This window comes from Chelonoidis abingdonii, chromosome 4, assembly GCF_003597395.2.
Source record: "Chelonoidis abingdonii isolate Lonesome George chromosome 4, CheloAbing_2.0, whole genome shotgun sequence".
NCBI classification, from domain to species: domain Eukaryota; kingdom Metazoa; phylum Chordata; order Testudines; family Testudinidae; genus Chelonoidis; species Chelonoidis abingdonii.
In genome coordinates this window covers 79,974,536-79,997,765 of record NC_133772.1, presented here as the reverse complement: position 1 = coordinate 79,997,765, position 23,230 = coordinate 79,974,536, and the positions used below count along the sequence as shown (strand labels likewise).

The 23,230-nt window shown below is 43.5% G+C and overlaps 1 protein-coding gene across 1 annotated transcript in view; it reads left to right on the top strand.

Annotated features, from left to right (window-relative positions):
- MYBPC3 (myosin binding protein C3) overlaps positions 1-22,568 on the top strand; it is a 127,681-nt gene extending 105,113 nt beyond the window's left edge. Inside the window, exons 29-34 of the mRNA XM_075065346.1 lie at positions 14,036-14,175; positions 14,750-14,909; positions 15,464-15,600; positions 18,847-19,033; positions 20,686-20,728; positions 21,274-22,568. Of these exons, the coding sequence (XP_074921447.1) occupies positions 14,036-14,175; positions 14,750-14,909; positions 15,464-15,600; positions 18,847-19,033; positions 20,686-20,696 (635 nt within the window). The 3' untranslated portion in view covers positions 20,697-20,728; positions 21,274-22,568. The remainder of the gene's footprint in view (positions 1-14,035; positions 14,176-14,749; positions 14,910-15,463; positions 15,601-18,846; positions 19,034-20,685; positions 20,729-21,273) is intronic.
- Positions 22,569-23,230: the final 662 nt, after the last annotated feature.

Below are 23,230 nucleotides of genomic sequence, written 5' to 3'. Positions count from 1 at the left end.
TTGTAAATGCAAAAAATAATGGGACCAGTCTGTGTATTATTGTACTATTCCCAGAGTTAGAGAGGGATTCTAATACATTAGTAGGAGGATTCCACTTCATTCAGGTTGTGAATTTACCCTAACTTTGTAAAAGAATTCAGAGAATACTTGTCTAATACAATTAGAGCAGACAGATATGGACAGACCTATTAGATCAGCTAAGGGCTTGTCTTCATGGTCCATTAGTCCACACCAGTGGGTGTAAATTTTGGAGCATGTCATGGACTTACTGGCATGTGTGGACCCTGCTGGCACATACGAAAAGCTCCCTAGTGTACGTTAGTGTAGTTTTTCACAGAACTCCCTTAACACACACTATGGAATGTTTAGTGGGTGCCAGTGGTGTCCACAAGTCCAGTTAGTACACAACACACTAATGGTACACTAGGATTTACAGCCCTCTGGTGCGGATTAACATCCCATAAGCAAGCCTTAAGACAGTCCATCTCTTGTAGCCCAGTGCAGAATTGTTCTGTATTGCACATTTCTACTCTCATTTTAATGACACTTTCATAAATTCTCTTGGAAGACTATTCACAGACTAATATATATATCATAGTCAGCAAGAATTCTGTTATAGCTCTATGTAACATATTAAATAATGATAATACTAAATATTAATAATATAAAATAATAATTTATCTTTGCTATTAATCATCTGCAAATATTTTAAGAGTAAAATGTTGCTTAGCCATATTATATACACATTTTGCTTTTCTAGGAGGAAAGGTTAAATCACTTCGTTCAGACCTGATCATTTTTGTTCTCCTTAAATTTCCTCAATTTGTTAATATCTTTCTGGGAATGTGTAATTTTATTTGTTATTATTTAATATAATTTCTGACTATTTAGAATTGAGAATATGGAGCTTATTCCATATTGTTGAAAATTTTAAAAATTTTAAGATATATATAGGATAAAGATGGCAGAAGTGAGCACCTAATGGTTCTAAACACAAAGGACCTAAGGCATGCTCTGCTCCTGTATGACAATACTAAGTATTTTCCTTTCAATATTTGGTACATCTCATACTGTAGAATTGACTTTACATGTAAAAATATAAGCTGTCAGACAGAACCATTTCCCACAGAAACTTACTGGCTGATAAAGTGTGGATAATGTTATTATACTTATTAATCATAGAATATCAAGGTTGGAAGGGAGCTCAGGAGGTCATCTAGTCCAACCCCCTGCTCAAAGCAGGACCAATCCCGTGACAGATTTTTACCCTAGTTCCCTAAATGGCCCCCTCAAGGATTGAACTCACAACCCTGGGTTTAGCAGGCCAATGCTCAAACCACTGAGCTATCCCTCCCCCTACCAGACTTGCAGGACTGGTGTAAGTTTTCTAAATTCTTAGGTAGACAGCTTTGCCACAACATTAAATAAATTTCAGTTAATCTCTTACTGATAACTGAAAGGGCTTGGATACTTGCAGAGCCTTCTGCAGTCAAAGCACACATTTAAATTACTGACTCAGCCCCTCATTCATCAGAGCTGCCCTACTTCACTTCTGTCAATGGCACCTTCTGTACTCCAGATTTGTATGTTCTTGGCAGGAGAGAAATGTGGGAGAAACAGGCAGGCTGTTTTTATTGACGGCAGTGCTACAGTTGCTATGTAACAGCAGGCATAGGTCAGCTGGAAGGGTGAGAGCCTAACCTGGCTGTCAAAGAACCAATACATCAATCACTGATCCTTTGCTAAATCAGTTAATCAGCTAAGCTTCCTTGACAGATGTCTACCTGCTGAGGGATTGATGCCTATAGCCTCATGTACTCTTATCTTTTGAGGATTGGGGTGAGGAAGCAGGCAACCAAAAACTGGACTGTCTTGAAGTAAGTCCCTTTCATCCCCAAAGAGAAGAAAAAGAACTATACACTCTCAAGCTGTTTGAAGTGGCTCGGGAGTATGGGTAGCAACTTCAGGACAGACTGTTAAGAAGCAGAGCACAAACCCCAAACTGATTGGGAGATCTGTACTTAGATTTCAGCAACCAAGTATCAAGTGCGAACTCCTCAAGCACTGTAACAGCCTTAACACAGAGTCACAGAGAGTCCACTTGGGTACTTTGGTCTATATTGCCAGGTAAGCATGCCTTTGTCATAGATAGTCCCTTACATCAAAAATCACAATAATATTCAAGTTACTCCCAGTCCCGAAGGACCAGTCACTTATCCCAGGTCAATTGCACCTTAGATCTTATACCCAAGAAAACACTCGTTGCCAATTCTATAATACATTAACTAAGGATTTATTAACAAGGTTAAAGCAGGTAAACATACATACACAAATGAGTTACAGTCTTAAGTTCAAAGGCTGGTAGAAGCTTCTATCATAAGCAAATTCTTTAAGTCCTTTATGGCTAACTAGGCCAAGCACTGAGGATCCCGAGCTAATGCTTAGAAATCTTGCCCTCTCAAAGTTCAAGCAGCATAGAGACCCAGTTTCTTCTTGTCAGGAATTTTCCCTTCCCCAATAGTTCAAGCTCATGGGACAGGTCCTCGTACACATCTCCTCTTCATGGACATGGGGGGAGCAATCCACAAAGTCTTTGTCCTTTAATGTTTCACAGTGGCTCATTTGATTTCCATGGACATTCTTGTGTGCAGGACCTAGCATCTTTGGTAAGAATCTGCACTTTACATTAATTAATGCTTCTTTCTATTTGGTGAGTTACAGGACATGTCTATGCTACAAAATTAAGCTGACCTCACTTACATCAGCATACAGCTGCCGCAGTAATTAGATCGCTGGTGCGTGTTTACACTTTGCTCCTTGGGTTGGCAGAGAGCATCCTCACCAGGAGCGCTTACACTGACTGTGCTGTCAGTATGGGGCACTGTGGGACAGTTTCTGAAAGCAATTAAAAGTTGATGTAAGCAATGCAGTGTCTACACTGACAATGCGTCGACCTAACTACATTGACATTGACTCAATGCCTCTTGCGGAACTGGACTTATTAAGTCAGCATAGTGGGCAGTTACATCGGCGGGAGTGAAAATTAATGTAGACACTTACAAAGTTAGGTCAACAAAAGCTGCTTTGCATCGACCTAGCTCTGTAGTGTAGACCAGGCCATAGTTAGAGGTTTACAATGCATACCTTAATATAATCTTAAGTGAGATAAACACATGGGGCATCCTACAATCATTTCATAAAGTCTAGACACATTTTTATAAATCTAATACTATTTTAATAATACTAACACACAGATGAACCAGACTGGTTTCCAGCTATGCATTCATCGTGTTCAGTTGGGGCCTAAAGTCCTTGGCATGAGCTGACACCTGGTCTGCCAGCATCACACACACTTCCTGCTATTAACACCAGCCCTTGGTGTCAAGATAGAAACAAAAGAGAAATTGTTTAGAATTTATTTGTGTATATATAGATTAGAAATTATTCATTTGTGTTCTTAACAATATAACAGTCATCCGGTCCAATACTGTCAGGTACTGGTAGATTCACAAATGGTAGGGTTGCTGTAGAGGTTTTACATACCAGTAGATACATAGGCATATGGTGTAGAATTGTTATATTCAAATAAGTATGGAGGTGTTATTCAATATAGAAATGACAGGCTGACATTTTTATTGGTATAGCAGATTGCAGTTTTTAAAACTTTCAATCCAATGTGACACATTTCCACATTTTGATGGGCTGTGCTGTTGCTCTCGCTGTTTCTATGTTCTGTACTTCAGAAAGAGAGAAAAAGAATTAAGGCAGTCGTGGATAGATGTGGAGGTGGAAGGCTTTTATTCTGAACTGCTGGTGTGAGAGAGAGGGTGGAGAATCAGCAGGACAGAAAGAGCGAAGCCTTCATCCAATCTGCAATTCAGCTCCAAAGATTTGCAGCTGGAAATAGCTGCCTTTAATTGTTTTTGCCTTATTTCAGCATAGCCCTGCTGGCTCACGTATGCCTGTGAAGTGAGTTGGTATACTATATTTTGGCACAGAAAGGCACAGCATACCTAGCAATCCACTTAAGTTGGTTTAAGGGTTGGATTTTTCACTATTCTGTAGAATATCATCCCTTACAGACTTCAATTACACAAAACAGTGCTCCACAGTATTGTCTTGTCTCACTTAGCCAATTCATCTCAATTCTGGCTCTGACAATTTTTTGCCCTAATCTTTGTATCCCTAGGTATTTGTATTAATTACACAGAATTGTAATTTTTATCCATTACATGACTAGTTGCAACTTCTCCCCTCAAACTGATTTTTGAGATGGCTACAAAAATGAAAGTCAGAACGACTGTAGTAGCTGAACACATCACAAACACTGAATAAATCATTCATGACCCCTGTGAGATAGCAGAAGTATCTATATTTTACAGTGTGTGGAAACTAAAGTGGAAATACAGTTCTGTACTTTTACCAATCATTTCCCCAAAATTCCAGGAGCCTTTTTAGTTAAATGCATTTAGATATATTTTCTACTCTGTGTCTGGAATGTGCATTCCAAATCATCACTTCACACTGCTCTTGAGGATGTAGAAGTGTTACCAATAAACAACAGTTGGAGCCATTTGAAAGCTCCAAATATAAATAACCCTCGACTCAGTCCTTTGTGATTCTTTTCTATTCATGGTAGTACAGAATTCTCATCTCTTGTTCAGTCGAGCAGTGAGGGGGCTAGAAAATCATTCCATATGTGTCATAAGGAAAATTATTAGAGGGGTAGTCGTGTTAGTCTAGATCTGTAAAAGCAGCAGAGAATCCTGTGGCACCTTATAGACTAACATTCACCCACGAAATCTCACGCTCCAAAACGTCTGTTAGTCTATAAGGTGCCACAGGATTCTCTGCTGCTTTTACAAAAGGAAAATTAAAACTTAAAATTGGGGGTTGTCTGCATATTGCTGACATTTAAAACAATGTCTCATAACGTCCCTTAACAACTCTTTGTACATGTTAAGAAGAATGGAGGAGAGAATCAATCTTTATGGGACTTCCTGAGCGCTCCAGAGATAAAAGAGCAGTTTTCCATCCTCACACTCTGTTGTTGTCTTGGAAGGAAAAAATGGAGCCATTTCAGCACTTTACAATGGATTCCTGCTATCACTTAGGCAGGATAGTAGCATAGATGCTGGAACTAGGGGTGCAATCCCCTGGCTTGAAATGGTTTCCATTATATACAGGGTTTACAGTTTGATCCAATGGCCCTCAGCACCCCCACTATAAAAATTGTTCCAACACTCCTGGACAATAGTATGATCTATATAGAAATGCCCTGGACAGATCCAGAAATAAGAGCAAGAACTTTCTGCAGTTTACAGGCAAGAGATGATCATCCTTCAGTGCTACCTTGGTTCTGACTTGGCCTTAAACCCAGGTTGGAGGGATGCAGGATACTGGTGATAGGTGTGTTTGAAGGCAGCCTGTAGCTAGTTTCTAAGTTAATTTGCTCAAAAATTAGAGGTCAATCAACAAGCAGTAGTTTCAGAAATCTAAGTTAAATATAAGTAGACCGGATTGTAGAATGCTTTAAGATGGATGATAGCTTTCTCTCATCAAAGCTGGTGTGGAGTTGACAATCTCTGTAAGAATCCACAGATGTCTTTAACTAGCCCATGATTGGCATAGATCAATCATCAGTAGTGAATCAGATTTCTTCCAGCAGTCCTATATTTTCTTGCTATGTGAATGAGCTAAATTCATCGGAAGGGGAAAGGTGTTTTAAGTCTCATGAATAGCTGCTGTTGTCCTGATCTTATAATGTTGATAGATCTTTGAAAGGAGCTTGTTGCTGGGATATGAGGAAGCAGTTTGCGTTAACAAGGTGGTTCACTATCTGGAAAATTTTACAGGATATTACATGTAAAGTTGATGATATATTAGCTACAGTAGAGAAAAATCTTGTGCTGGAGTTTTCTATCAGTGTCATTTGTTTCCTTTCCTACTGCTCCATCTTATCAGAAATCAACAGTGATCTGCTGGGATGAATACAAAGGTCTTTTAGGTACCAGCGTGGTCAACAGCAGAAGACAGTGTACAAGGTCAAAGTCTCACCAGATCTTCCAGTTCTTGATTCTTCAGTTGGGTATGGATTTCACTGAGAAGGCTTCAGAAATTATCTGGGACTATGAGTTCGTAGAACAGGGGCAGACTACTTATAAAACCTTCTTCCTGCATTATACCTAAGTTTTTATATCAATTTGAAGGATATAGTGGACTGCCCAAGATAAAGGTCAATCCTTCAATTTCCTTTGTCTACATCTAGACAGATGATCCAGTCTAACGTGTGACTGTGTGTTTTAGTCCTTCATGAGTCACCTGATTATATCATGGGGGTCTGAGAGTGGACATGATAGTGGAAAAGCCTGATGCCATTCTGTACATTTTAAAAGTGGCCAGGTTTGGACTTCGAAATATTTCCAACATGAGCAAATTCCAGAGACAAAGCTCTCCCCTACTGGCTTCCAGCTCCTGCAAGCTTCATCCTTGTAAAAGATAGCTGAAGTGATACAGATGGCAAAGAGGAAATGGGGCTCTTTAAGATAACAAGAACCTGGGGCATATAGGGCTTTGTAGAAAATCAGCATCTTGAATTTCACCCAGAAGTGACTGTCCGCTATGGAAGAGAGAATCGCACAGGTATAGCATGCTCTTGGTAGCCCATCTCTAGCCAGAAGGTGGAAAACCTCATTTTGTACTAGTCAAAACTTCTTGGCTAGCTCTAAAGAGTGCATTGCACTCATCTAGCCTAGAGGTACAAACAAGCCACAGATAAACATGGTGAAGAAAGCATATTAAAGTACCTATCCTCTTGATCAGCCATGGATGAAAAAGTATTTTCTGTCACTGATAAAAGCTGGGAGTCTGGTGCAGTGATTAATCTAATAAGACCCAAGAGAATGAACCAGTTTAACAGTAGGTGGGCAGATACCCTTTATCAAGAGACAGGTTAAAGGTCCTCAAAATGTTTCTTTCTGCCAATCTACATCAACTCAGTATTATTTGGAGTGAGTTAAAGCCATCCAAATCACACTCTCTGGCTGACATCTGGACAGCATGGACATGACTGAATACTTTTTAAGACAAGAAATAGATCTAAAGACTTGTCTGCAAACTGATAACACTGTAGCTACTATATATCACTTTTCACCAGCTTTATAGAGACTGTGTAAAAGAGCAGTGACAAAACTCAGTCTTGTGGGAGTCAGCTGAGTCACCCACCCTTAGCCTCTGAAAGAAATGTGTGGACCCATTCTACAGATCCAAGGAGTTTAAGGATTCTGGATGCTAGAGTTGGCCCGTCACTGCCTTTTCATTGATGTTCCCAGAGACAGGACATTAGAGACTTGGCAATATTCAAGTGGAACACTGGTTTCTTCAACAAGGGCAGGACTATAGCTTGTTTAAACAATGCATTGACCCTCCCATACGAGAGACATTAACAATTTCTCCAATAAAGTGCTCAAGCATTTCTAAGTGTCTGACCTTCATCAGTCTAGCTAAATATTGATCCAGTGCCTAGGTGGTTCAATACACTGTTCTCAGTGCATGTAACACCTCTCAATGAGAAACTGATTAATTCAGTGAGAGAAAACTGTCTATAATAAAAGACTGGCAAAAAGAGTTAACTCCCATCCAACATCGCAAAAAGTTCTTGTTTGATTCAAAGTTAAGGTTTGGGTGGTTCCTGTTTTTGTTAAATGGATTGCCTGTCTCTGAACAGTATGCAGAAAAATAGCATTAAGAATAGTGCAGGTACCTTAAATGACATTCTTCTTCGAGTCCTTGCTCATATCCATTCCAGTTAGGTGTGCGCTTGCTGTGTGCACGTTCGTAGGAAGATTTTTACCCTAGCAACACTCAGTGGGTCGGCTGGGCACCTCCTGGAGTGGCGCCGGATATATACCCCTGCCAACCCAACCGCCCCTCAGTTCCTTCTTACCGTCCGTTGGAACAGCGGAGTGCGGTTTCACTGACCTCCACCTCCCTAGCTACTCGTAGTTCTCTAGTTATTTTGTTGTGTATATAGTTCAAAGTTATATAGTTATAGTTAATTTTTATTGTTCATAGTTAGTGTAGTTAAGAGGGGTTTGGGAATTAGCCCCTTCCCCGCACCCGGTGCCGGGGCCTATGCCCCGTTCACCAGGTTTCAAACAGTGCTCAGCCTGTCATAAGCCGATACTGACAGGAGATCCACACGACTCCTGCCTTAAGTGCCTCGGGGAATCTCATCTGACAAATAAGTGTCACATTTGCAAGGCTTTTAAGGTGAGAACAAAAAAGGAGCGGGACTTTCAGCTAAAGCAGCTCCTCATGGAGGCGGCTCTTACCCCTCCGCCTTCGGCACCGAGCGCTGGTCAATCAGCGGGCAGAAGCACCTCCTCGGCACCAGACCGCACCGGTACTGCCAAGGCCTCTCGGCACCGGCCGTCACCGGCACCACTCCCTCTCCCCAAGGTCAAGAAAGCTTAAGACTCCTGCTGCTTCCGTGCCACCTGCACCGCAGCCAGAGAGCTCGTCTAAGTTGGATTGCCCGGCACCAACACCTGCCGCGGCACCGACGACATCAGCACCATCGATTCCGGTCCCACGAGGGCCGTCTAGTCCGGTGCCTGACAGCTCCCCGGCACGTGCCGTGGTTGAGCTTACTATTCCGTCCACGCCGGAGACATTCTCAACGGCGAGGGATCTGATTGCCAAGACAGAGTCGACGCTGCCTCAATCCCCGGCACCGCTGGTGCAGGTAATACAGTCTATCGGCAAGCCTGCCTTGATAAGACCATCTCCTGTCGGCACAGCAGAGTGGCACCGTTCACGATCACGGTCCTGCATATACTCCAGGTTCTGTCGGTGCTCCTGCTCCCGACGCCGCTCGCAGTCCCGTTCTCCTCCTCCGTACCGGTCGCACTCACGGCACCGGTCGGTATCCCGTTCACCGGCCCGCTACTCTTGGCACTGTTCCAGCTCCCGGCACCGTGACTCCCGTAGCCGCTCCCGACGTCGACCCTCGAGATCTCAGTCAACCTCCCGGCACTGCTCCGGTTGCAGGTCTCAATCTCGTTCCTGGTACCGGTACGCCTCCCAGTACTGGTCCCTGGTGCCAAGTAGGGCAAGGTCCGCTAGAGACAGAGACTCTCCCAGGGCTTTTCAGCACTTCCATGGCCATCCAGACACGCATCAGTGTCGTCCCACACGGACAGCTCTTATGCTCAGGACTGCAATTCTGATGTGCCCACCAGAGTCTTCCAAGAGACCCAGGCCCAGGACCAAGGACCCCATCGGTGGTCTTTCTGGACACCTTGGGCGTACTACCCGGCCCAAGGTGCACCAGTAGTTCCGTCCCGCTCTGTCTCATCAGAGCACCGACTGCCAGAGGCGACGGTTAACCGTCCGCCTCCGACTGCTGTGGAGGAAGCCCCAGTTCACCCACTGGACTCCCAGGTTCCTCTGGAGCAGGAGATCGCCCAAGAGCAACAGGCCACCCAGGACCCGCTCATCACCGGCATCTCCTCTTCCTCTTCTCCAGATGAGGCGGTGGCAGGAACATCCTCGTTGGGCCCTCCTCCAATCGACCTGAGAGTCCATCAGGACCTCCTAAGGAAGGTAGCACTCAATATGAACCTCCAGGTGGAGGAGGTCCTGGAAGTAGAGGACCCGATAGTGGACATTCTATCGGTGGATGCCCCCACTAGAGTGGCCCTACCGTTTATTCGGACCATCCAGGCGAATGCTGATACTATATGGCAGTCTCCAGCCTCTATCTCTCCTGCGGCCAGGGGAGTTGAGCCTAAATATATGGTGCCCTCTAAAGGGTACGAGTTCTTGTATGTCCATCCTCCTCCCTGCTCACTAGTCATCCAGTCCGTTAATGAGAGGGAATGCCATGGCCAGCAGGCGCCAGCCCCGAAATCGAAGGAGGCTAGGCGAATGGACCTACTCGGCCGCAAGGTGTACTCGGCAGGGGCCCTACAGCTCCGGGTGGCAAATCAACAAGCCCCTCTATGCCGCTATAATTCTCACACATCTGTGACGCGGCGCAGTATGTGTCTCTGGCTTCTCCCTCAAGACTCCGCCAAGAGTTCGCTGCCCTCTTGGAGGAAGGGAAAAAGGTGGCCAGAACTTCCTCCAGGCCTCGTTGGATGCAGCAGACTCAGCAGCCAGGACTCTGGCCTCGGGTGTTGCCATGAGGCGCATCTCATGGCTTCAGGTTTCAAACCTCCCACCGGAGCTGCAGTATACCATTCAGGACTTGCCATTTGATGGTAAAGGCCTCTTCTCGGAAAAGACTGACCCCAGGCTGCAAAGCCTGAAGGACAACAGGGTCATAATGCGCTCTCTCGGCATGCATACGCGGTGACCCAACGCAGGCCTTTCCGTCCCCAGCTCACCGCCGCCCATACTCTGTGCCTAGACAAAGACAGGACTTTGGCAGGCGGCGCGGCCGAGGTGGTCGCAGACGACCTGTCAGGACCCCAAGGGGGCCAAAATCAAGGTCCCTCGAAACCACCACCGGGACCAAAGAGACAACTTTTGAAGGTGCGCCCGAGGGCGGCGTACCAGTTACAGGCCAGGATCCCTCTCCTCCCTTCTCCAACCATCTCTCCTACTTCCTCCCGGCGTGGTCCCAGTTAACTTCAGATCACTGGGTCCTACGCACGGTGGAGTATGGGTACCACCTCCAATTTATTTCAACCACGTGCCCACCCACCTCCAACCCTGTCCCTCTTCAGGGACCCCTCTCACGAGCAATTCCTCTTACAAGAGGTGCAGACGCTCCTCGCCATAGGAGATATAGGAGGTACGATATGGACGAAAGGGGCAAGGGGTTTTACTCCCGTTATTTCCTAATCCCCAAGTCGAAGGGAGGTCTCAGACCTATCCTAGACCTGCGAGGACTCAACCAGTTTATGATAAAGTTGAAGTTCCGCATGGTATCCCTGGGGACCATTATCCGTCCTTGGATCCTGGAGACTGGTATGCCGCCCTCGATATGAAGGACGCGTACTTCACACATCGCCATCTTTCCTCCGCACAGGAGATACCTCCGCTTTGTAGCCAAACCGTCAGCACTTCCAGTTTACGGTCCTGCCGTTTGGCCTTTCTACAGCCCCAAGGGTATTTACAAAGTGTATGGCCGTAGTCGCCGCCTACCTCCGCCGACGTCGGATACACGTTTTTCCGTATCTGGATGATTGGCTCATCCGAGGGGCCTCGAGAACACAAGTCACTCAGCATGTGGGCATCGTCAAGGACCTATTCACACGTCTAGGCCTGATGATCATATATAGAAAAATCCACTCTGGTTCCCACGCAGAGGTTAGACTTCATAGGAGCTATCCTGGACTCCAACTAGCCAGAGCCTGCTTACACAGCCGCGGTTTCAGGCGATGGCAACAATCATCCGAGGTCTACAGAATTTCCCGACGACCTCGGCTCGCACTTGTCTCGGTCTCCTGGGTCACATGGCTGCCTGCATGTTTGTAAACCAAACACGCCAGGCTCCGCCTCCGTCCTCTCCAAGTTTGGCTCAACTCGGTATAAACCGCCTGGGCAGGGACCCAATAGACACAACGATAGTCACCATTCCCGAGCACCCTAGGCTCCCTAGAATGGTGGCTAACTCCCTCCCTGGTGTGTGCAGGGATGCCGTTCCATCCGCCCCAACCCTCAATGTCCCTGACGACGGACGCGTCATCTCTCGCTGGGGTGCTCACCTCGGTCACCTTCGTACTCAAGGCCTTGGTCTTCTCAGGAGCTGGCATTACACATAAATGTCCGAGAACTGAGAGCAGTCCGCCTGGCGTGCCAGGCGTTCCAGCAACAGTTGCGAGGCCGTTGTGTCTCAGTGTTTACAGACAACACAATGGCCATGTATACATAAACAAACAGGGAGGGACACGGTCCTCCCCTTTGTCAGGAGGCCATCCAACTCTGGGACTTTTGCATAGCCCACTCGATAGATCTGGTAGCGTCCTTTCTCCCAGGCGTTCGGAACACTCTGGCGGATCGACTCAGCAGGTCTTTCCTGTCTCACGAGTGGTCGATCCGCCCGGACGTTATGCATTCTGTTTTCCAGAAGTGGGGATTTCCCCACATAGACCTGTTCGCTTCCCGCGAGAACAGGAAATGCCAGATGTTCTGCTCCTTCCAAGGTTTCCCCGGGATCGATCTCGGACGCTTTCCTGATGCCGTGGAAGAGCCAGCTCCTTTATGCCTTCCCACTGTTCCCACTGGTTCACAAGGTCCTGCTGAAACTCCGCAGGGACAGAGCGCGCATCATCATGATTGCTCCAGCATGGCCCAGCCATCACTGGTACACCACGTTGCTCGACCTGTCGATAGCCAACCCAATTACCCTGCCACTCCATCCAGACCTCATAACTCAGGACCACGGCAGGCTTCGCCACCCGGACCTTCAGGCTGTTCACCTCATGGCGTGGCTGCCGCGTGGCTAAACCAGTCAGAGTTACATTGCTCTGAATCAGTATGACAAGTTCTCCTGGGTAGCAGAAAGCCTTCCACCCGGTCAACGTACCTGGCCAAGTGGAAGCGTTTCTCCTGCTGGTGCGAAACACTTAATCTTACTCCCACTGAGGTCTCGATTCCCTCTATTTTGGACTACCTCTGGTCTCTCAAACACAGGGCCTAGCAGTATCAGAAATACTGAGGGTACACTTGGCAGCCATCTCTACCTTCCACTCAGGCGAAGGTTGTTGTTCCGTGTTCTCACACCCTATGGTTTTGAGATTCCTCAAGGGCTTGGAGCACTTATACCCTCAAGTATGCCGCCCAGCCCCGACCTGGGACCTCAACCTGGTTTTAACCAGACTTATGTCTCCCCCATTTGAGCCATTAGCAACCTGCTCGCTGCTATACCTGTCTTGGAAGACAGCTTTCCTCGTAGCCATTACATCGGCCAGACGAGTCGCCAAGCTTAAGGCTCTTACGGTGGATCCGCCGTACACTGTGTTCCACAAAGACAAGGTGCAGTTGCGACCACACCCAGCTTTCCTCCCTAACGTGGTTTCAGCCTTTCATATTAACCAGGACATCTTTCTCCCGGTCTTCTTCCCGAAGCCACACTCAACGCGACGGGAGCAACAACTGCACTCCCTGGACATCCGTAGAGCACTCACATTTTATACTGAGCGGACAAAACTGTTTCGTAAAACGCCCCAACTCTTTGTCGCGGTAGCAGACCGAATGAAAGCCCTACCTGTTTCCTCTCAGAGGATCTCATCTTGTGACGGCGTGCATCCACACTTGTTATGATTTGGCTCATATTTCCCCAAGCCACATCACTGCGCATTCTACCAGGGCTCAGGCTTCATCTGCCGCCTTCCTGGCTCGTGTACCTATCCAGGAGATGTGTCGCGCAGCTACCTGGTCCTCGGTCCACACCTTTGCTTCGCATTATGCTCTGGTTCGATAGTCAAGAGATGATGCAGCCTTTGGCTCAGCAGTTTTGCATGCTGCCACATCTCACTCCAACTCCACCGCCTAGGTAAGACTTGGGAATCACCTAACGGAATGGAAATGAGCAAGCACTCGAAGAAGAAAAGACGGTTACTCACCTTTGTAACTGTTGTTCTTCGAGATGTGTTGCTCATATCCATTCCAAAGCCGCCCTCCTTCCCCACTGTTGGAGCAGCCACCAAGAAGGAACTGAGGGGCGGTTGGGTCGGCAGGGGTATATATCCGGCGCCATGGCGGCGCCACTCCAGGGGGCACCCAGCCGACCCACCGAGTGTTGATAGGGTAAAAATCTTCCGAGGAACGTGCACGCAGCGCACGCACACCTAACTGGAATGGATACGAGCAACACATCTCGAAGAACAACAGTTACAAAGGTGAGTAACCGTCTTTTTTTTATTATTTTCATGTTTTAATTTTCAACTTTCCATAAAATAAGTGTTTTACTTTGGGATAATTAAACAACTTAGTAACAATTTCTTTCCTGCTTGGAAGGAAATGCTGAAGATCAAAGATCCTGAAACAAGAACTGAGTTTGTCTGATTTGTTTCCTTTGCAGACAAACCTGGTCCACCTCAGAATGTGAAAATCACAGATGTGTGGGGATTCAACGTCGCTCTGGAGTGGAAACCACCCCAAGATGATGGCAATGCTCAGATCTCGGGGTATACAATCCAGAAGGCTGACAAAAAGACAATGGTGAGAGACACTGAGGCTTGCCAATAATTCCTAAAGTACTGAAATTGGGCGGGATGAATAGGGCCAGGTGGAGCATGGAAGTAAGATGCTGAACCAGAAACTACATATTCACTTTCAGGGCTTGTGTCAATTGACATGATTTTTGATCTTGTTATGAGCAGACATGTTGAAATTGAGTAGAGTCATGTTGATTTATCTGTGATTATGGGCACTAAAGCGGTCTCTGAAGACTTAGGAAGACAGACCTGTACTAGTTTACAAAGTTTTATATGCAGTAACCATAAGGGATAGAAACTTTTATGTTTTATGCAAGTACATATAAAATTTTTTGCCAAAATGAACATCAAAGTAAGAAAATAGGTAAGGTTTTAATTTCCCTTAAAGGAATCTGTGTGCTCTCACTTACTCTATCAGGAATTGTTATCCATTCCCAAAATCATTGTTGTTTGGTAGGCTGTCTTCTTCATTAATAATGACAAGGAAGGTCTGCATACCACAACTAGCACCATCTCTGACCCTTTAAACCTTTTTCAAGATGTTAGAAAAAGCAGACTAATGTACAGTCTCATTATAGGAATGGTACACTGTTTTTGACCACTATCGACGAAGCAACTGTGTCGTGTCAGACCTGATTATGGGGAATGAGTATTATTTCCGTGTCTTCAGTGAAAATTTGTGTGGACTGAGTGAAACTGCTGCAACAACTAAAACTCCTGCCTACATACAAAAGACAGGTAATACACATTCTTCAAAACAAAGGTACAAAAACTGACTCATGGATAAGCCACAGTTAGCAAGAGTAATGCATTATAGATAGGAGAGTACAGAATTTCTGGCATAGGAGCAGAGACCTTTTCATTACTTAATACTGGGCGCTTACAGCTTTTAATCTTTTAGACTCCTTATTAGATTGTGACATACTTCTTTATTTCCAGCCACAAGAATCATGAATCAGGCTCCCAGAAGTCATTAAATTAAAAACACATTTGGGGGTTCTTATCTTCTGAGTCTTTAGAGTTCATGCTTTCAAGCTTTTCCATGCAACCATGAAGGCTAGAAACTTATTTTTTAAATGAAAACAGATTCTCACATTATCCTAGGACTGCAGGAGCTAGGGCTTTTAGGAAATAGTTCCTCATTACATCACAAATGTTTGCAACGCTGATGTTTTAACACTACTGCTTTCCTAAAACAGCATAGATAAAATAAAATTACAAGTAGACTGTGCTCACTAGGCAAGATTTAAGACAAAATTCTTACTAGATTACTCTGTTTGTTTGAATTGCAGGCAGCATTTATAAACCACCCAGTTACAAAGAGCATGACTTCTCTGAAGCCCCCAAATTCACTCACCCCTTAGTAAGCCGTTCTGTGATCTCTGGATACAATGCTACGCTCAGCTGTGCTGTAAGAGGAAGCCCCAAGGTACAGGTTACACTAGTTTTCATCTATATAATTATGACAAGTCAAAAGCGTACTATAACTACCCTAAAATCCATGCCAGCTTCATGTAATTACACTGTTCTAATTACTGATCTACATTATAGGACACCGATTCCAATCCATACTATCCCTCCACACCCTAGAAGTAAATAGTGTTCCTGTGAAAAACCCGAACACCAACAAAAGCAATACAGTGATATAGCATGAAACCTACGTTTTTAAATGCCTAAGTCAGGAAGCTGAAAATTACAGTTGGCATAGCAATGTTAACTATGGTCCCTTCCATGTATATATTATAATTGAGTCTTTCAGCACAGCAAAGGACAACGCAACATACTATTCACTTTATAGAATGCAAAGGAAATACAACTTTTTCTATTACCTACAGTGCATCTATGTAACTTTGTGTTTCTGAAAGCATATTGTGTGATCAAGTAGTAAAACACCCTGCTGTAATTTGTATGCGCAAGGAGACAGCATTAAAAAAAAAAAAAAAAATCTCAGGCAGGGGACACTTTCTTCACTCTCAATTATTTGCTGAGCTCTATTCAGGGTGAACTGTATTTTGTACCAATATTAGGAAAAAGCATCAGAAAGAATATTTACCACCGGCTAAGATTAGATTCAATCTCTGAAAGCAGACTGAACAGGGGAGAAAAGGACCTTGTACACACACAAGAAATTTACTATGCGAAATAATAATTGTTCCTCCTCAATCAACTAAAACTCATCTTATATCCAATACACAACTGTTCCAGTTACCACTGATTTTCACTAACACCCCATATTATGCTTTTTGTGGCTGTTAAATGAGTCAGTCATTTGAATCCCAGTTTGGATGATTCTCCCTCCCAAGTTAGCACAATTAACCCAAACCCCTGCTCCTCCTTCCATCCTGCAGTATAGTCACTCCAAAGTGGCTTTTCTAAGACACCTTTCTGCACCTGCAATGCCAATTGTATGCTTGCCAGACGACACATACAAATAGCTCTGTACACACTGTACAGCTGTTCTGCATCTTTTTCAGAGGCAACGCTTCCTGGTGATAAAGCTTTGACATTTTGGATAACTCTATACTATCAAAGATGTCTCAGGTATAAAGTGCATTCCATGAACATGCTGCCACTAGGCAGAAGCCAATATTCATGCCCAGATAGCACTGTGACATGAGGTGGAATTCCAGAAAGAGCAAGAGGGCTTTGACAAAAATATACGGGTGGACAAAGTTGTTCAAGAACAGTAAAACTGCAGGTGTCGTTAATATGATTCAGCATGACTAGTATGGATGCACAAGACTCATCAAGCAGACCAAAGACATACAATAACAAAATGGTAATAATACCACCTTTCATCGGTAGATCTCAAAGCACTTTACAATGGAGATCAGTATCATTATTCTAATTTTACAGATGAGGACACTGAGGCCCAAGGCTGCTAATTTTAAAAACAAAACAGATGTCACAAAGGTTTAGTTCTTACTGTTTAATCCTAGTGCTGCATTAAAGATTCCACTAAGTTTAGAGACAGAGGATAAACATGGGTCACAGTGCAAGAAACATTATTTTCATTTAAATTTTTATTCCACCATCTTGGTTGCAAAAATAAAAGACCTTCTTTAGTCCCACACTGCAATCAGAAGGGGAAAACATATCAGACACAAACATACTTGATTAGCTGCATATATGCAGCTATCCATACTATGCACTACAACTGACATTAGGGAGACTTTCCCTCCTGTACTCACAACGCTTCCCCTCCTGGAACCCACGCAGCATGAAAGAAAAGGAGGAAGCAGAGGGGTGACATGCAGGGTGGAAGGAGGAGGAACAGGCTGGGGGATAGGGGCAGAAGTGGACAGGGACAGACTTGGGGGATTTGAGCACAGGGGGACAGAATCAGGGGAGATGGTAGGGGACACAAGTAGAAGGAAACAGGGACAAAAGAATCTTTAACAGCCACAGAACACTCCTCTACAGAACCCAAAATTGAACTCAGGATTCCCAAGTCCCAACATTCCTCTGTTCTCAGCAAACAGCTGGCAAACTCACCCATAACATCTGTATCTCATCCCCCTCTAGTGACTGGCCCACAGTCTACCAGGAACTGAGATACCTCAAATGGTAGAGATCTGTGGTGAGGATTTAAAAGTGGAATCCTAGTGGTAAACCACACATGGATTAATATGGTTCCACATGGAGCTTTTTTTTCCATTTGCTTTTTTAAAAACCTAGGAAATTACATGGAAGATAAACTACGTTTAAAGATTGTAAAGGTTCAACCCAAAAGCTAGGAAATGCCAGAACTCAGACTGACCATGCAACCTTAATTCAGCCCTCTTATGTTTATACATTTGTATAGCCTTTAATTACATAATCACATACTCTTTCCCGACAAGACCTCTCCCTCATTCAGTGAACAAGATCGATGGTGCTCAGGGTTTTGTAGTAAACAAGTCTGTTTTCTGCAGGAAATTGGAAGGTGTACAGTGAATGAGGCAGCAACTTCAGGAGGATCATTTTGTAGTTAAGATACCTGAATACCACGATGGAGAACTGAATTCTACCCCTTCATCTGCCATAGTTACCCACTAGTTTCATAGTTTGTGTGTTCCTCCTTTTCTGGATGCCCAACTTGAGACACCAGGGGCCTGATTTGCATAAGTGCTGATCACTTTCAACTGAAGTCAATTGAAGCTGTTCTTTGAACATGATATGAAGTGCTAATTATGCTGGAAAAAAAACCAGCCCCTAGATATCTCAAGTTAGGCAAAATTAGAAGACTTTACAATTTTGGTCTAAAATATCTCTGTGCCTCAGTTCCCCATCTGCAAATGGAACTAATATGACCATATCATCTCACAGGTATGCTGTGTGGATAAATCCATTCATTTTTGTAAAGCATTCAGATGTTATGGGGCTGAGCACCCAAAAAAAAACCCATGAGGAAATTTATAATTCTGTAATCAGTGCAGGGTTTGGATAGTGTGCAGTAAACAAGATACAGAACCACATACTGAATGAAGATAAAAAGAAATATTGAATAGCTACATTATCTATTTCCTGAGCATTGTCCATCTTATGTAGTGAATGAGTGGGGGTTCCATGAAAACAATAGTATGTAATCATGTAATTAAAAATAGTATCATAATGCACCCAACGGGGCTGTATTAAGGTTGGACAGGCAGCCATAAATCTACAACTTCCTAACTTTTGTTTTTATGTTCTTCAGCCAAAGATATTCTGGTACAAGAACAAAGTAGATCTCTCTGGAGATGCCAAGTATCGTATGTTCAGTAAGCAAGGGATATTGACCCTGGAGATCCGAAAGCCCAGTCCCTTTGATGGAGGCTTTTATACCTGTAAAGCTGTGAATGAATGTGGTGAAGCTGAAATAGAGTGCAGATTGGATGTTAGAGGTAACCAGATTTCTGTAGACAATATTCTCCTTTAAATGAATGGATAATTAATTTCTCCAAAAATCATAGCTTCCCTTTAAGCAAAAATTGCTGATATCTGGGGGGGGGGGGGGGGGGCAGAAGCTAAAGTTCATTGAATAAGTGAATGTCTCCGTAGGAACAGGTGAAAATATGGTAGAATTCTGTGGTCGAACTTTGTTATATGTTAGGTATTATAGGACAAGAAGATGGGAAGCTATTAAGCTCCCATAATTAATATTCCAGAAGAAGGCATAAGACATTGGAATGAATGTCACAAGGTGAATTAATAAACTGTATGCTGTGGACAACAGCACTGTCCTATAGACCAGGGGTTCTCAAACTTCATTGCACCGTAACCCGCTTCTGACAACAAAAATAACTAGATAACCCCAGGAAGGGGGACCAAAGCCCGAGCCTGCCCAAGCCCTGCTGCCCAGGGCAGGGGGGTGCCAAAGCTGAAGCCTTAGCCCCACCACCCTGGGCAGGGGACCAAAGCCGAAGCCCAAGGCTGAAGCTGAAGCCTGAGCTCTGCCGCCCAGTGCTGACGCCCTTGGGCTTTGGACCTAGGCAGTGGGGATCGGGCTTCAGCCCTGGGCCCCAGCAAGTCTAACATCAGCCCTAGCAACCCCATTAAAACAGGCTCACGACCCACTTTGGGACCACAATCCATAGTCTGAGAACCGCTGCTATAGACATTATTCTACATTTCAAAACTGAAATTCCTAAGAGACTCAAAAGTGATGAGATATGATAGCTGTCAAAAATATGTAAATATAAGGCCTGTTACTTTACAAGCAATTATAAAAGAGGATATTGATCACTTATTTTCACTACTAGCTGAATTCAGGCAAACACACTGCAAAAGGGAACATGTTAGGCTAAATATTGTTAGAAAAAACATAATAAGAGTTATAAAGTACTGTGAGCATGCATGATGCTTTGCATACAATTAAACTTCAGAAACAGAACAAACTGCCAACAAGGATGCGTGTAGAATAGCTATTGGTGGAGATGTGCCTTCTGAACAGGGAGATTGACTTCTTCCGATCCAAATGGTATTACATCATTCAAAACTGTTGTGTACAAACAAAAACACCTAGAAAAAATATGGTGCAACTATGTTCCAATATAAGGACAAAAACTCGGTAATCTGAAAACAAAAGCAACAAGAGTGACTGTAGTTCATCTCAATGGAGAAAGTAATTACAGTGTTCTTTTTTAAAACTAGTAATAATATGGCCCGAAAAGAAAAAGGTGGTATACAGCCACTAGAGATAAGGTCACTCTCTTCACATGTAGTTCCAGTAGAAAGCATTTTAGTGACAGAACAGTTGCAAGTAAATACACATGACCGTGTTAAATGTTTGTAGGCATATAAGAGGAGTACTCCCTGTTAAATATGGAAAAATATTTAAAATGTAGTAATTGAGATTTTAAGTCCTCTTTTTATTGGAGTATGTCTTAGGCATATTAAGTCTCCTCATGATTGTGAGGGAGAAAATGACCACTGTAAAATTCTCTCTCTCTTCCCCCATCCTCTTTTTTAAGCTTTAATTAGTGTCATGTCTTAATTTTGCAGTTCAGCTTCTATGGTGTGTCTCACTGTCTCTTAATTCTTTTACCTCCTCCAGCACCTCAGTAAAACTCTAAACCTTAGTTCATCAGCAATTCAAGGTATGAATCAAAATGACTTAAGAAAAATATTTAGTTAGCATTGGGTAAAATAATGATGAATAATAGCTGTGTAGATAGAAAACTGGTCCATGCAGAGCCATTTATTAAAATCCAGTTTATGGGTCAGTCAATCAGACTTTTATTTTTTAAATCACTGCATTTATCGTATTCCTGCAAAGTGCCTTTTTTAGACTCCCATTCAAGTTAGAGGGCATTGAAGGCTCTCCTGCCCCACACAGGCTTAAACAATTTGTAAGGATAATGGAACAATCCTCCTGGGGCATTTCCTTTTTAATTCACTGAAAGTTGTTTGTGTAGGAGAACCATAGCAGTGGTTTGATGTGCATCACTAATTAGTACAAGGCTAATTTGTAATACAGTGTCTGGATGTAGTAGTTTAAGAATCATGTTAAGTTCAAAAATTGTTGTTCATACATATATCTGAAAGTGTACAATGCACTTTAAACTTTTAAAAATAAAATGGTTATCATAAACATGACACTTGTTTGTGACCAACCTCTCTCTTTCTCCTCTTTCTGTCTCAGGTGGTGTTAGGGTTGGAATTTGAAGAGAAGGAAAGGAAAAAAGAAAAAAATGAATAACGGGTAGACCCATGTACAGCTAAAGCTCTGCTGATCTTTAAGTGTCATTTAATGAGGGAAGAAGATGTCCTGTTTAGCTACACAGTTTCACATATTTCCCTTCTCAGAATTTTTGAAGTGTTATTGTCCCTAATAACAATGCAGGGGAAATAGAAATATTTTCCCCATTAACACTAGAGATTCTCCTTTAGGACAGAAACATTAAAGCTAAATGCAAAACTGATATACCACCCCTCAGGTATGAAGTGAGCACAAACACTAACATCAACTCTCCAATGCTAAAATAAATCATATCTTTTTCCTCTTTTGTCACCTTCAGAATTCTAAAATTCCTGATGGGAATCTTGTATTGCTCAGAAATATTACAGATAGGAAAATCCTAGCAGGTCATTTGTTTTAGTGCTTCAACTTTATCACCCCCACAGGATCCTAGATAAAAGAGAGACCTCACAGGACTCTCTTTCCTCTTCCAACCTCCAATACCTGATTCTCAAAATGTTTACGTCTGTGGACTCAGAAAGGCCTCTACAGATCCCAGCTTGTCCACAGAACACTATTTGAGAATATTTGGTTTAGGCTATTGCACTGCTTGCTGTATATAAGATAGTCCCTGCTAACTATTCACTAATCATCTTCTGGTTTGGTAAATTACACTAGCATGAACTCTTGTTTTTCAGATGTTACTACAACACATTATGAAAGAACTCAAATTCAAAACTAGCTTTCTGTCTCAGGAGAGACGTTGAAAAATGCAGTCAGGAAGTAAGACATACAAGACTATTTCAAACCACAAAGCTTATGATGAATTCAGCAAAAGCTTATTTTAATTTTGTATCATTTGTGGTTTTTCAAAGTTTATAAACTATTTTTACATGTTTTTCCAGACAGTTATGTTCTTTAGTTAGGTTTTTGAATTTGTTTAAAAAAAAACAAACACCTCTTGCACCAACAGAGTCTCCTGCTTCTAACTTCCTAGTTTTCACTATGTAATCTTTTTCAGCTTATAGTGGTAATTAGAAGCCCCTGACTTGGTATTGCTCTCCTTTTACACTGGCATGAAACAAGAAGGCAGGAAAAGGAAACCCATCCAGGAAGTGAGGCTTTATCAAAGAACTACATCAGTTTCTTCATATTAATACTCAGTGTTCCTCTCTTGATGGATGCGTATTTCTGACTCAGCAGATTGATTGTACTACACTGTGAAGTACATCTTCATAATAAAGATACCTGTGCAGTGACAGCTGGATTAAGTGGTATTTTATTCACATATCAGAACATGGAGAGATGTATAAGCAACCATAATTCCCCTAAAACAAGAAGTGCTTTTGTGATATCTTCTATGAACTTTATAACTATTTGTTAGAGTTAGAAAACTTTAGTTAAAAATATTGTGCAAAAATATTTACATTTTCCGACCAGCTCTCTTATTTATCTGAATCTACTAGATACCACACACAGGGCCGGCGCTTCCACCAGGATGTGGGGGGGCAGCATTCTGCCGCCCTTGGCAGCAATTCGGCAGTGGGGGGGTCCTTCCGTGCTCCGGGTCTTCAGCAGCAATTCTGCGGCGGGTCCTTCACTCGTTCCGGGACCCGCTGCTGAAGTGCCCTGAAGACCGAGAGTGCAGAAGGACCCCCGCCTAGGGCGCCAAAAACCCTGGTGCCGCTCCTGACCACACATTCAAATTGAGACATTCCATGTCATAAAGAACTTACAAATTGAATGTAAAGTGGACTCAAATCATCACCTCTGGCAACCATATTGACAGCGTCTGTAGAAAAGAAAGGACTAAATTATGAACAGCAGCTTAACCTTTTAGCCTGAAAAAGGTGAAAATGCTTTACAAACTGTGTTAATTAATATTTGAAAGGTGCTCTGAATTACTGTTTTGGAGAAGTAG